At 37.1% G+C, this 14,726-nt stretch overlaps 1 protein-coding gene across 2 annotated transcripts; it reads right to left on the reverse strand.

Moving 5' to 3' along the window:
- Positions 1 to 1,820: 1,820 nt before the first annotated feature.
- hnf4a (hepatocyte nuclear factor 4 alpha) lies at positions 1,821 to 12,485 on the reverse strand. 2 transcript variants are annotated; one of them, XM_014473329.2, is made up of 10 exons: positions 12,181 to 12,485; positions 10,784 to 10,958; positions 10,610 to 10,704; positions 7,471 to 7,577; positions 7,243 to 7,398; positions 5,753 to 5,840; positions 5,525 to 5,677; positions 4,291 to 4,527; positions 3,334 to 3,456; positions 1,821 to 2,405 (listed from the first exon to the last, which is right to left on the reverse strand). In XM_014473329.2, the coding sequence occupies exons 1-10, from the start codon at positions 12,266 to 12,268 to the stop codon at positions 2,263 to 2,265; spliced, it is 1,365 nt and encodes a 454-aa protein (XP_014328815.1). In that variant the 5' UTR covers positions 12,269 to 12,485; the 3' UTR covers positions 1,821 to 2,262. The 2 variants fall into 2 exon arrangements, with proteins under 2 accessions (XP_014328815.1, XP_023196059.1); XM_023340291.1 differs by lacking the exon at positions 12,181 to 12,485 and adding an exon at positions 11,456 to 11,994.
- Between the last annotated feature and the right edge of the window lie 2,241 nt (positions 12,486 to 14,726).

Below are 14,726 nucleotides of genomic sequence, written 5' to 3' on the forward strand. Positions count from 1 at the left end.
AGTCAACAGAACCAAGCTGATTGAAGGCAGCCATTTTAGATCACTTAGAACTGTCAGGTCTTCCTCTAACATGAGCGCCATATTCAGGCGTCTCTCCAGATCAGTTGAACTGTTTCTGGCTTTATTTTTCCCCTCTGTGGGCTGCCACCTTATCGTGGTGGAGGGGTTCGAGTGTCCCAGAGATCCTAGGAGCCGTCAAAGGCTTCACGTCTCTGGTTGGGTCGGGTCCGGCGGGGCAAACGGCTCCTAGGTGTGGGATCAGACCAAGAGCAGCCCAAAGACCGCTTAGAAATATAGACAGAGTTCCCACTTTGAGCTAGAGATATAGTCAGAAGTCAGGGTTTCCTCCAGTGTTTTATCAGCCTGGCAGGCCATCAGGCTTTATTTGCCCTGTCAGGTTTTAGAAGCAGGTTGGAACAGAAATGTCTTCATTAAATTATCCAGCATCTCTGATTATTAATTATGTTCAAAAAAACTCTTGAATTTTACAACTTGTTAACATATAGGACAAAAAATGTGAAATGACATTTCATTTGCATGCTATCTACAGCAAAGTGAAAGTCGTTTTTAGTTTTCATGTTTATTTTATACCTTTACTGTATTTTGGAGATATAAAATCAGAACAACAGCCTCAGCAGGTTAGCTTTTTATTTCTCATTGGCATGTATAAACTTATCTTTGAAGTTGGTGTTGGTGCTATGTGTAATGATTTTACAACACTTTATCTGTTTATCAGTGACCAAGCGAGACTGCCACGTTGGAAGCCATTTCCCCCCCTCAGTAAACGCTTTGTTTATGACCTTGGCAAATAAAAATAATCAGCAGGGAATGCGATGTAAAAATAGACGATAAGATTTATTCAGTCATTTTCACATTGTAAGGTAAACCTTTCCTGGTTTGTAAGGCAGTACAGGTTACAAGGCACATTTCATCAGCTAAACCATGACAAAAACTAAACAAAAATACAATATATATATATATATATATATATTTACTTTTTTTCTGTTTTTTGTAAAACCAACACATCATAGGGAAACTGTGTGCCAAGCTTGGTCATCTCGGGTCTAAATTTACAAAATCCTCTTTCGATTTCTCATGTGAATATGCATGTAGCAGTGCATAAATAAAACAAATGTGTTTAAAGAAACCTGAAAGGGCTTTCCTTTAGCTTCTTGGTTCATATTTATCACCAATAAACAGAACCATGCTACATTAAATGTATGGAAATGTAAGGCTTGTTGTAACATTCATAAAATACTCACATGATCACGTTGCTGCATAAAAAATTTGCCTCGCTGCACTGCGAAATCACAATCTTACCAAGTTTTTTTTTTTAGTTCAAATATCTTGGTACACTTGAAATAAGACAAAACTAACTAAACATATTGAAAGGAACTTGTTTTGATTCAGTAATTATTGAATATTGATGTAATGTACTGGCTCCACTAGCAGATTATTTCACTTATAACACGGGAAACATGTCCTGTTGTAAATGAAATAATCGGGTAGTAGAAGTAATTTTGCTGAAAAGTTACTTCTAAGTTATTTTGTCTCATTTCACGTGTGCTAAGATATTTGTACTAAAAACTAGACCAAAAAGTACTTTGCAAGATTTTGTATTTTTGCAGTGAACTCTCATGATTACTGTTTGGAAAATCATTCACAGCAAAAACACCAAATCTCTCAAAGTATTTCTGATTTGTTTTCTAGTGCAAATATCTTAGCTTTGTTTTATTTCAAGTATACTAACTTGAACTTAACTTTTCAGCAAGATATAAAAGCTTGTTTTAAATAAATAATTCCTTAATATTGATGAAAATTCAGTTTCACTTTCATATTTCACTTGAAAAATTTATTTTCGTAAGTGAAAAAAACCTGCTAGTACTTTTTCATCAATACGTAGGAATTGACTTAAACTCCTAAAGGATTACTTGTAAGTTTTTAAGTATAATAAAAATGTTTGCACTAAAAATAGTCAAAAAAAAATACTTGGCAAGAGTTGGTGTTCTTGCGCAATGTTACCCGATAACGAGGTATGTTTGCAGCACTGGAAAATTACAATGCAGGTAGATTTATCTGAGCCGTGGAGCTCAACCACAGCTGCGTTTTATATAAAAATATGTCCCTGAAGGCTATTTATAAGGATCTTGAAATTACATTATATTCATTTAACAACTTTGAATTTGACAGCATGTTAATGCAGACTGTGTATAAACTTTTCACAATATAAAAAACCAGAAAGAAGGAGGATTCAGGCTTTTGTTATATGGCCTCTTGCTTCGTGATGGTCGGCTGAGGGATGGAGGTCGGCTGCTTGGGCACCGTTGCTATGACGCCCTGAGGCATTTTGTAATGTTCTGATCCAGAGGCGGTGGGCGGGGACGGGATCGGGGTTTCAGGAGTGGCTGGAAAGTGAAATGCGAAAGAGACGGTTAGAGGCAGAACTGCATGGAAAGTGGAAATTTCTCAGCGCATTAAACATGCTAAGAAAGGATGGAATAAACCAGATTAGTTTCCGTGGAGAATTTAAAGGATTAGCCTGGTTTTCTTCCTGCTCCACAAGAAGCTGAATGACGAAAAAGTGCCAATGTGTCTGAATTTTAATTATTTCTATAGTTATATATTATAATAGTTCTATATTACTAACATAGAACTTCCACAGCCAAGCAAAATTGTGCAAAAATCCTTAAATGCTCGTTTCAGAGCAGATTGCTTAATATGGAAGAGGATTACAGCCACTAATCTGACTTTAATCCCATAATTCTGACTTTTTCCCTCAGAATTTTGACTTTAATCTTTTAAATCTTAAAGTCACAGTTTAGACGATTTAAGTCAGAATTGTGAGTTTAGACAATTCTGAGATTAAAATGAAAATTCTGAGAAAAAGTAAATTATTTTTTCCCTTGTGGCCCTAATCTTCTTCCATAGCTACAAAAGCAATCATGCAACTTAAAATAGTTTACATTTCAACACAGTGCAACTGTAGTAAGTATTGCATAAATAAGAAATGAGATAAATATACATTTTCTCATTCTATATATTTTTTTTAAAGTAAAAATCTCAACTTTGGCATTCAACAACAGCAGCAAATATATCTCCAGTAGCTTTACAAATCTAAACACTGAGATTTTTGAATATTCTTCATTGTAAAATAGTTTAATTTGACCCATCAGAGACTGAACTTGGCAACCCCTTTGTATTGTAGTTCTGCTTTTACATTTAAAGTAATTGTCATGCACTGGAAGGTAACATTTATATTAAAGTTGTAATATAAATTGAAAGTGCATACTTCGGTAGAGGTTACAATTCCTGAGTTAATTGTCATGAACTTACAGATTTGACCGTTGTGGATTGGCGTCGGCATGTTGCTGGTTACTATGACGTTGCTACTGAGATGCTCCTGGACCAGATGAGGGTGCAGAGAGTGCGGCGCATGTGGAGCTTCGTTAGCCGAACCTTAGAAAATTAGATTTATAGTCATTATACAGCAAGTAGTCCAATGAAATTAACAGGACAGCTCTTCTTAGGGCATTTATTAACAAAGTAACAAAACACATAAGATCACAGTGTGATCTGGGGAGGGGAAAGAAACTGCATTATTGATAAATCGTTAAAATAAAGAATATACAATTAACAGGAAAAAGACATTTTGCTTCAAAACTCAGAGAATTAGGTTTGCCTTATACAACAACATGTTAGGGCCATTGTAGACGGTAGCAGGAGAGGGTGGTAAATTAACTGATATTAATCAAAATTGTTCCAAAAAATCTTGGACATTTCTGAGTTTGAAAGGTCAAACATTCCCTAGAAAAAAACTTGGAGACTGAGGTTAATCTGAGAAATTTTCTAAAAAAATCAAATCTGAGCTTGATTGTAAAATTTTCTACAAGAAATCAGAAAATTTTAGATTAATTTCAGAAATTTTGTAAAAGAAATTTCTGAGTTTCAAACATTTGATAGAATAATCAGAAATTTTGAGATTACGGTAATCTTTGAAACTTTCTTGGAAAAACAAGAAAATTTTTGAGCTTGAAAAGTCAAAACATTGTTGGAAAAAAGTCAAATTTTGTGATCTTAAAAATTTTCTAGAAAATAGTTTCTGAGTTTCAGAAGTCAGACATTTTAGACATTTCAAGATCAGAAATTAGTGAGAGTGCGGGGGTTCTAAAAAAACTTCTGAGATTTTTGGTGGAAATTTACTCCTCCCATATTTTCCTCATCTGCAACAAGCCTAATGCGCTGTTGCAGTTTTGAAGCTTTTTTCTTTAAAGACCTTTAAATAGCTCTTACCTCCAAGAAGCATTTCTTGCAGCAGATTGTCGATCTTGGCCATGCCGAAGAGTTTTACAAACTGGATCTGCTCGATCATCTGCCAGGTGATGCTCTGTAGCGTCGGCAGCAGCAGGAGCAGCTCCCCGAAGCGACCTCGGGAGTCGTACTGCCGGTCGTTGATGTAGTCCTCCAGGCTGACCTGGACCTGGTACCGCATCCGCTTGATCTTACCCGGGTCACTCAAGCCTTTTGCATCTGAGGACAAAGAAAAAAACAAAAAACAGGAAGTTTTGAGCTGCATCTCTGTGCAGATGAATGCTGAGTTCATGCATAAATACCCAAAATCTTATCAAGTATTTTTCTTTGAATGTAATTTCTAGGGCAAATATTTTCTATTTAAATAGAATAAATCTAATTTACAATCAATGTTTCAGCAAGATATAGGAACTTAGGTTAAAAATTTTTTTGACAAAGTATTAGTTCTCCTTAGATCATTTCACTTATAACAAGAGATGTTATAAGTGAAATAATTTGCAAGTGGAACAAGTAATTTTTAATTAGTTGAGGAATTAACTCAAAACAAGTTCCTATATATTGCTGCAAAGTTACTTATAAATTAGTTTTGTCCTATTTCAAGTGTATAAAGATATTTACACTTGAAACTAGACCAAAAATACTTTATATGATTTTGTGTTTTTGCATTATATCTTGTCTAGTTCCTAATGAAAATGTCTAATGCTTAAAATAGGACAAAACTAACTTACAAGTAATGTTTCAACAAGATGTCGGAGCTTGTTTTGAGTTAATTCCTCAATATTGATTAAAAATTACTACACTTACAATATAGGAAAACTGTCTCGTTAAAGTGTAATAAACTGCCAGTGTAACTTGTATCTTTTTCATCGTTATTAAGAAATTATTTACCTAAACATAGAAATAGGAGCTTGTTTTAACTCAATAAGTTTCCAATATTGGTAATATTCTAGTTCCACTGGCAGATTATTACAAGACATTTTTCAGGTTTTATCTGAAATAGTCTGTCAATGCAACAAATACTTTTTCATCAACATTCAAGAATTACTAAATTAAAGCATGCTCCTATATTTTTCTGAAAAGGTACTTTAAGTTTTGTTGTATTTTAAGTGCACTAAGATATTTGCACTAAAACACGAACAAAAGTATTTGGTAAGACTTTGTGTTTTTGCAGTGTGCCTGTTTGAATTCAAAGAGGATTTTGAAAATCCAGACAGACCTGGGTCGAAGAAAACGATGGCCTTTAGGCAGGCGTATTCGTTGTCGTCTATCTGGAGCTCTTGAAAGGGAAGCACCAGCTCATCCAGGATCCTCACTGCTACCCTTCCCACCTCCAACTCTGGACAGTTTCTGGGAATAATGTGATCGTTTCCTGCAAATAAAGCGCATTTTTAGCAAATTCCAGAACCTACTGAGGATGCAACACTATGACTTCTGCCTATTTTACCTAATAAAAGGATGTCTTTGTAGAGCATGGACCTCTTGGCTGCACCAAGCAACAGATGCTCTCCTGCATGAGCTCGCAGCAGCGCCACCTAGAATAAAGTCAAGTTAAATCAGTTAACGGTGTTTCTGGAAGTTTTAGGAATGCATCCGTTCCTGAAGGTCTCTCACATGAGCGCAAAAAAACAACAAAAAAACGGACCCATCCTCTCGCCATCCACCCTCCATCAGCAAATCAGTTACTAAGACCCGGTGATCACACTGTTAATGATTGTGGACGTTTTTGGAGGAGGGATGTGACTTTAAAAACCAAAGTCATCATATTCTAACTGGGGATTAAAACACATTAACTATTCTGGTTGAAAAGTTGAAGAGTTTTGTCGAGAGGAGGTTTGCTTTTTCTTAGAGATTTGTCTTGTACTCCTTTTTTCCCACACTGCTAAAACACAAAATCATTTCTGGTCTAGATTCTCCTGCAAATATCTTAGACTTCAAATTAAACGTTGTTTAATTTTAATTGTTTTGAGTAAATAATTTCTTAGGTTTATCAACCAGTTGGCTCACATCTACAGGTGCTTTATATTGGCTTGTAATCTGTTCTTCCTCCATAAAATCCAAGTTGCAAAATAAAAATCTTACCAATTATTATTGTCTAGTGTCCAGAGCAAGTATCTTGGTACACTTTAAATAAAACTAAACTAACTTGGAAGAAGCTTTTCAGCAAGACATAGGAGTTAGTAATTCCTTAATATTGATTTAAAAAAGACTCATTCCATTATCTCATTTATAATATGGGACAAATGTCTCGTTATAAGTGAAACAATCTGCCTGTGGAAATGGCACTTTTCAAAATCAATATTAAGGAATTATTTACTGAAAATAATCTGTGGCATCTTGCTGAAAAGTTGTTACTTAGATATTTACAATTGAATGCAAGTGCCGTTGTAAATGGAGTAAATTTTTGCCAAAACACTGAAATTTTTCTAGATTATTTTTTAGAAAAAAAAACAAGACAATTGGAGTTTTTTTGTACCAAACTTAACTTTTTGGTCTCAAACTTTCAAATCTTGATAAAATCTGAAATTACTCAAATATTTTTTTAGCTAATTTTTCAACTTTGCTAAAGAATAAATAAAATCTAGAAGAAAAACTCAAATTCTGAACTTGATCTCACATTTTTTGACTTGTGGAGCTCTGAAATTTCCATGTTTTTCTAGAAAATTTCTGAGATAAACCTTTACGTTTCTTGGTGGAAATGTACTACTCCCTTTTTTTCCCATCTTCAATGGTCCTAATATGCCCTCGTAGATATTCGCACTAGGAACTAGACCCAAAGTACTTGCTAAGACTTCATGCTTTTGCAGTGCACCAACTGGGGTTTTATTGAGGAAGAAGTGATTACAGCCAATGGAAAAGTCTCCCATGTTGTAGATGTGAGCCAACTGGTTGATAAGTGACCAGACTGGCTGAACTCTGCTTGTGAATGAGCCTCACCTGGTCGTCCAGGGGAAGGTCGCAGAAAGCTGGGATGTACTTGGCCCACTCCACCAGAACCAGCAGCTGCTGCTTCATGGACTCACAGACGTCCGTGATGGTGGCGATCTTTTTGGTCCTTATGTCGCCGTTCAGTATAGGTGCAGGCGACGTGATCTGCACAGAGACGCACAGATTCGTCACCATTGATCAGTAACAGTCAGGTGTTGGATTTATGCTGGGAGTTACCTGTCTTGATAGAACGTCTGCCTGAATGAGTGCGTTGATGGACGGTAGACTGCTGTCTTCGTAGCTGGACCGCCTGGTGCTGATTCGGTCTCTCTCGTTCTGTACAGCTAAAGGAAAACAGACTTGTACGGTTAAAATAGAACAGAGTGCTTTGGGTTTGTAGCTGCACTGCAAAAGAACACAAAATCTAAGTATTTTTATCTAGTTTCTAGGGCAAATATTGGTACTGTTACGGCTCTGTTGCAGGTGCTTTTGTCTGTCTTTGTGCTCCTCCAGGTGTTGCTGGTCAGTTCATTTGGAGCACAGAGTATTTTAGCCTGGCTGTCTCCACTTTCTGGGTCGCCTTCGGCGTCCACTCTGCCGCTTGATGCTTGTGGTTCTCTGCTGTCGGCCTCAGCTCCCCTCCTTTTGCACATTTGAGTTTGTCTTTGTTTTTGCACTTCAACACTTCCATATGCACTCATACACCACATCCAAGCATTTGCATTACACCACTGATACTGGCATCCACAATCCATTGTTGTTTTTTGTTAATAAATATTGTTTTTATGCACTTTAACCACTGCATGGTCTCCCGTTTAACTTATAGGACCATGTTGTATTTAGGCTGCAACCAACAATTATTTTAGAAATCTATTATTCTGACGATGAATCGGATTACGTAGCATTCCTTTAGTCCAGGGGTGGGCACTCCTGGTCCTCGAGGGCCGGTGTCCTGCAACTCTTAGATGTCTCCCTGGTCCAACACACCTGAATCCAACAGCTGAATCTCCTCCTAAGTGCAGTCAAGTTCTCCAGAGTCCTGTTAACGACCTCATTATTTGACTCAGGTGTGTTGAAGTAGAGATGCATCTAAAAGTTGCAGGACACCGGCCCTCGAGGACCAGGAGTGCCCACCCCTGCTTTAGTCAATCTGAACTGGGTGAAGCTAAAATAAAATGCCACTGGAGGAGTTTTGGTTAAAACCTATTTTTTGTGGTGTTTTATCTTAAATGCAAAATGTATAGTATACATTTTGTACAGTTTTGGCTTAATTACGGCTCAAATGGACTTTTATAGAGTGTATATTCCAGTTAATTGATCAATTAAGTAATTAGTTGACAATTATTTCAATAATAGATTTTTCAGGCCTAGCTGCATTATTTTGAAGACTTAATGAATTTTGGAAGCCTGACCATACGTCAAGATTTTAAAATTAACTCTGACAGTAACCAGAAAAAAGCTAGAGATAATACCGAAGTGATGTTTCCTCATAATCTTTCCAGTTTGGAGTCTCACTGCAGACACAGGCTTAAGGAGCTTTTTGTTAAGACGGATAGCAAAAATTGAAATGGGTAAAAATAAAAGTGTCATCAATTGCTCCTAAGTCAGAGTTGTACACCAAACAAGTAAAAAAAAATCTGCCAAACTTGACGCCTATGTTTATCAGCAGAAGTTAATTGGACATTCCGACTTTTCAGGTTATAACTGAAAGAAACCAACATTTAGCCATTTCTAAATATGCAACAAACTGTGCTGTAGTTTTGAAAATTGTGTAATGTGAAGTTCCTACAGAAACATACAGCTGGCTTTCTTGTGTCTAATTACTGTTATTATAATATACTCTGTAAAAACAGAATCTTACCAAATATTCTTTGTCTAGTTTCTAGTGCAAACATCTTGGTAGATTTGAAATAAGACAAAACTAACTTAATAGTAACTTTTCAGCAAAATGTAGGAGCATTTTTAGGTCAATTTATTTATCTTGATTAAAAAGTACTAGTTCCACAGGCAATGTTATCAATAACAAGTAATGTTTTCGATGTTAAGCGAAATAATTTTTACAGTTAAAGTAGTACTTTATCAATATTGAGAAATTATTGACTTGAAACAATATTCTTGCTGAAAAGTTACTTGTAAGTTAATTTTGTCTTATTTAAAGTGTACGAAGATATTTGTACTAGAGAGTAGACAAGAATACTTGGTAAGATTCTGTGTTTTTGCAGTGTACAGCTGAGAGAGATGCATCTTAAAACAGAGCCCTGAGGGACTCTGAATGGAAAGACTAAAAAAAAACTAGAAGTTTCTGGGATTTTCACCAGATCATGATGGCTGTGGCTCATCTAAAAGTTGTTGGTTTAATTACAGAATCGTATTGGTGAAGTAATGTGGCTCAAAGTGCCTTGAGGAGTCAGGATTAGATCAATTCACTCTATTTAGTGGAGCTCAGTATTAAAGCCAGAGGTAATGTACAATAAAACTGGGACTGTCAATTCTCTCGTTTGTCTTTTCACACCTTGAGCAGTGCAGTTTCAGTGGTGGGCGTTTTTTAAAGTCTTGACTGAAAATGAAAGAAAATACAATGTGCTTCACAAAAAACACAAAATCTTACCAGGTATTTTCAGTCTAGTTTCTAGTGCAAATAGCACATTTGAAATAAGATAAAACTACCTTTGCAAGTAACTTTTCAACAAAATATGGCAACTTGTTTAAAAGTCAATAATTCCTTAATATTGACAAATAAGTACTGGTTACATTGGCAGGTCATTTGACTTATGACACATGGGCAAAAGTCAATAAAGTGTTGACTTAAAACAAGCACCTATATCTTGTTGAAAAGTTGCTTATAAGTTAGTTTTGTCTTTTTGAAGATATTTGCACTAGAAACTAGACTACTAGGAAATGCTTGGTAAGATTGTGTGTTTTTGCTGGGTAATCTGGAATTGGTCAATATGTGGTCTTGTTTAATCACAAGCTCCTGCTTAAAACTGATTTTCCTTTTTTTTCACTCGGGTTGAGATAAAACTGACAGAAAAAAACGGAAGTGTTGATTTGTTTGTTTTTTTTCCTCTAAGGCTGAATGTGGAGACACTGCAAAGAAAAATGAGTCTTCGGTGGTTATTATGTTTATCAGTATATGACCATTATTGCCTGGAAATGTTTGCTCAGCATAAGCTGGTCGGAGACACCGCTGTTCTGCAGAGTGAACATTAACAAAGCCGTACTCTCTTGGGTGTTGCAACACCCAGAGACAAGTCGGATCAATTCTGCAGAGACGGCTCTGATTTGCTGATTCTGATGGAAATTTTGCTTTTGATTTGCTTCTGTTTAGTCAGACGCAAGATTTAGTCATCTGCAGGATGTTTTTAAATGGTCATACCTTCCTTCTTCATGCCAGCTCTGAAGCATTTCTTCAGTCTGCAGTATCTGCATTGGTTTCTCTTGTCTTTGTCTACAATGCACTGCCTATTAAACCTGAAAAACAGATATTTGTTTGGGTTTTGCTAGTGATGCCAGAGTTTCAAACGCAACATTAATGTTTCACCATTCTCACCTGCATGAGTACATGTGGTTCTTGCGGACGCTGCGCCTGAAGAAGCCCTTGCAGCCATCGCAGCTGGACGCCCCGTAGTGCTTCCCCGTCGCTCTGTCACCACATATGGCGCACAAGCTGCCTGCTGCCAAGTGGCCCGTGGTGTTCATGTTGGCGCTTTCAGCTGGCGAGGAATCTTAAGACAGACAGAAAACTTGCGTCATTAGCTTTTGGACGTATGCTGTAACAAGGTGACCTGATGCCAAAAGCCTGTGGAAATATGTTCGCTGCAAAAACACCAAATCTTACCAAGTATTTTTTGTGCAGTTTCTGGTGCAGTGCACTTGAAAACTAGCCGAAAATTAACTTTTTTAGCACGATGTAGGAGCTTGTTTTAGGTAAGTAATTTGTTATAATTCCTTAAAAGTTCATTAAGGAATTATGTTTCATCAATATTAAAGAGTTATTGACGTAAAACAAGCGCCCATTTCTAGTTTTCTCTTATTTCAAGTGTACCAAGATGTTTACGCCAGAAACTAGACCAAAAATACTTGGTAGGATATTGTCTTGTTTGCATTGTTTGATCACCAGTGTTCCTTGAAAGGCATGAAAGGCCAGACAAAAAAAAAAAACCCATTGGCTCCACTGTTTCTAATCAAAAACAACAATCCAGAGCGCCTGGGAGTCTTTTACCTTCCTGAGTGATTCAGTTAGTCAACAGAAGATAATTGATGTTGGTTTGATTTCCTCTGAGAAGATAATCACTGGAGACAGTTTTCTCTTTAGCTACAGTAACAGTCATGGGGCGAAATCAATCAATGAGAAGCTATGTTGAAATCTTTGGTGTAGAGAAAAACATTTTCATAAAAAGTTGCCCTATTGGTTTCAGTTTCTTGTCTTTAACTCTCTTTGGGAATTTTGGAATCAGTATCCAAGCCTGTTGTCATGGGAGACTGCCTGTACAAATAGGTCCGTGTCAGTTTAAGGACGAATCGAAGAACTTCATCCCTTTCTCTCCAGCTTGAACAGTGTGGGAACAGACGGTTTGTAACAAGAGAAGGGCGATCATGATACTCCGGTTACTGCTTCATCTGAGGGTGAATATCAATCCGACGTTACGGGAGTCACACCGAGTCACGGTGCAAGCTGGAACAGGTCAAAGCCGCTCGCACAGCCCTGACCTCCGTGTGCTTTAGGAGTATGACGATCTCATAAAAGCAAAGCTCTTAATGTTTTACTATCGCACCCCGAGGTGATAAAAGAGAGCCGCTGCAACAGGGTCATCCCATGCGAGCGAAGGGGGCAGATGGACAAATGACCCCGCATTATCACCTCCTGCCAAAACTCTCCTCTGAACAAAGTTTTAAATCAGTAAAAGTTTCAAAGTTCAATGCCAGAGCCGCATATATGAGACTCACCTGCACCCAAAGGGAGCACTTGCATGTTTTCGAACTCCAGCGTGGTGTAGGCCGGGTCCAGAGCCTCGCTGTAGTCTGCCATGTCCATGTCTACCACCGGTTTGGGTAAAGGAAGTCTCAACTACCTGACAGTGGGGCAGAAAGACTTGTCCAAGAAGCTAATGCCCCCCCTCCTCCTTTCTTTTCTCACACCTCTAATTTTGCTCCCTCCCTTGGTGGCTTTAGGCCTAGCCCCGCCTAGAAACAGAACCGGTCTTAGTCCTGGCTTGGCGTGATGAAGACCCACCGCTGTCAGAACGGAGAGCAGTGACTGAGAGCAGTCCTGCTGTACTGCCAACCATCGGAGAGGTGGAGTGACTCCTCGGTTGATGGTTAACTAAACGCTCCAGAGGTGAATCACAGGGTTGCCTCTTCTTTTCCTTTTTTTAAGCAGAGATAGCACAACTTCAATATCGGCCACCTCTGCATAATTTTCCTTCAGAAGCGGGATAAACAATCTCTTTACGGTGCAAAATCTTACCAAGTATTTTTGTCTCGATTCTAGTGCAGATATAGTTTGTTTTATTTCAGGAGCAGTGACTTGCAATTTGCTTTTCACTGCAAAACACAAAATCTCACCAAGTATTTTTGGTCGAGTTTCTAGAGCAAATATCTTGGTACACTTGAAATAAGACAAAACTAACTTTTCAGTATATGTAGTTTTGTTTTGAGTCAATATTTCCTTAACACTGTGTGATAACGTACTAGTTATTGGCAGATTATTTCATTATTAAAACATTTTTCCCATATCATTAGTACAATTATCTGCCAATGGAACTGGACATTTTCATCAATATTAAGGAATTATTTACTGAAAACAAGCTCCTATATCTAGCTGAAATTTTACTTATGTTAGTTTTGTCTTAATTCAAGATATTTTCACTAGAAACTAAACTAAATGTACTTAAGGATTTGTGTTTTTGCAGTGTGGGAGCAGTAATTTGGGATTTGCTTAAAATTAAGCATAGTTATGTTTTCTAAGTAAGATACTGATATATACTGTCACATGTATTTAATTAGGCCGTTGTAAACGAATATTTTATTAATTGAGTAATCTATCGATTATTCTTACAATTAATCAAGTAATCGGATAAAAACATTTATAAAATAAAATATTGGTAAATCTTGCATAACAGCAGAGTTACTATCGGATATCAATATCAGTCCAATTTTTCGTATTTGAGCATCCCTAAAAGTTAGTTTTTTGGAGTTTGTAAAATTAACCTGTAACAATAATAGCTCCACTTTCTAAGTTATACTGAAAAAAAGTTATACAAAGATCTTAAATTATATTAAATTTAATAATAAAGAGGCAGGCTCACAAATAGGCGTAGAAAAAAAAAATGTCTAAAATTCAGCTTGTAGTTTATGTATTCATCTTCAGTCAGTTTAATAGATGAATTCTGCTCCATACCTGTCGAGCTTTAGGTTTGAGAATACGGGAAACGTCGCCTGGAGTGGGGGGGCTTGGAGAGGCGGTGGGGGGCAGGCGTATGAATGAACAAACGTAAGATGGAGGTGCAGAGGAGGAAATAGACCAGGGGACAGACGAATGTAAGTCTGGGGGGCGAAGACGAACGAACAAACGTAATGTCAGAAACCCATCTACCATCTATGTACCACCACCCGTTTGTTCAGACCAGGATGATATGAAATTTATTGTGTGGTTCGTCCGTAAAGTTACACTTACACTGTAAGCATCAGCTACTCAGCTGCCCGCCGTGTTCAGTCTATCCGCTCACCTGTATAAATACTCCTGCATCGCTCTTCCAGTCGTTCGCTCTGAACCAGCAGCTCCTGGAGGAGAAAGGCTGCCATACTCCAGGCATCGTGCCAGCCATTTTAAAGATCCTATTGGTCCCCCAAAAACGATGAAAACTCGGGCATTATCATCCATCAATAAAATCCCCACGGGCCAAACTTGAAAACTGGACGTTATGCAGCTAAGACTTAGCTTTCGCCACAACTCAGGCAGAAGTGAGCCTCAAATCATTCGAGGAATCGTTTCAGCCCTAGTGTCAATCAATTTAAAGATTTAATCAGGTTAACTATACTTTAGCACAGTGATTAATCACCATGCTCAACTCTGTTATCTTGAAATGCAAAAATGCGCCTCGTCTTAAAAATGCTACAGAAAATGTTTTACTTTTTCAAACCAAACATCTCAGTTTAAAATGTTTGTGCTTTGATGGAAAGATATTGCAATGATGAATTGAGTACATACTATCTTAGTTTTATATCTTGTAAGACAAACCTTACAAGTAATTTTTCAGCAATAAATAGGAGCATTTTTTTTAGAAATATAATTTCTTAATATTGAGGAAAAAATACAAGTTTCTTTGGCAGATTATTTCACTCATAAAGATATTTTTCCCATGTTATAAGATAAATAATCTGCCAGTGAAACTAACAAAATAGTTGAAATGCAATAAGAGACGCAAATAAGAAAATTAATCAAATCCTTAAAGATAAAAAATAAACATCTTATTGCATAAAAATGTAATAAC

This window comes from Xiphophorus maculatus, chromosome 1 (assembly GCF_002775205.1).
Source record: "Xiphophorus maculatus strain JP 163 A chromosome 1, X_maculatus-5.0-male, whole genome shotgun sequence".
NCBI lineage: Eukaryota > Metazoa > Chordata > Actinopteri > Cyprinodontiformes > Poeciliidae > Xiphophorus > Xiphophorus maculatus.

What these genes read in the sequence shown, in the direction of transcription:
- hnf4a (XM_014473329.2), bottom strand. Translation starts at nt 12,268, where the DNA reads ATGGACATGGCAGACTACAGCGAGGCTCTGGACCCGGCCTACACCACG. An exon ending in CATCGTTTTCTTCGACCCAG is followed by an intron (nt 4,528 to 5,524) that starts GTCTGTCTGGAT and finishes CTTTGTCCTCAG; the next exon opens with ATGCAAAAGGCTTGAGTGAC. An exon ending in AATCCACAACGGTCAAATCT is followed by an intron (nt 2,406 to 3,333) that starts GTAAGTTCATGA and finishes TTCACTTTCCAG; the next exon opens with CCACTCCTGAAACCCCGATC.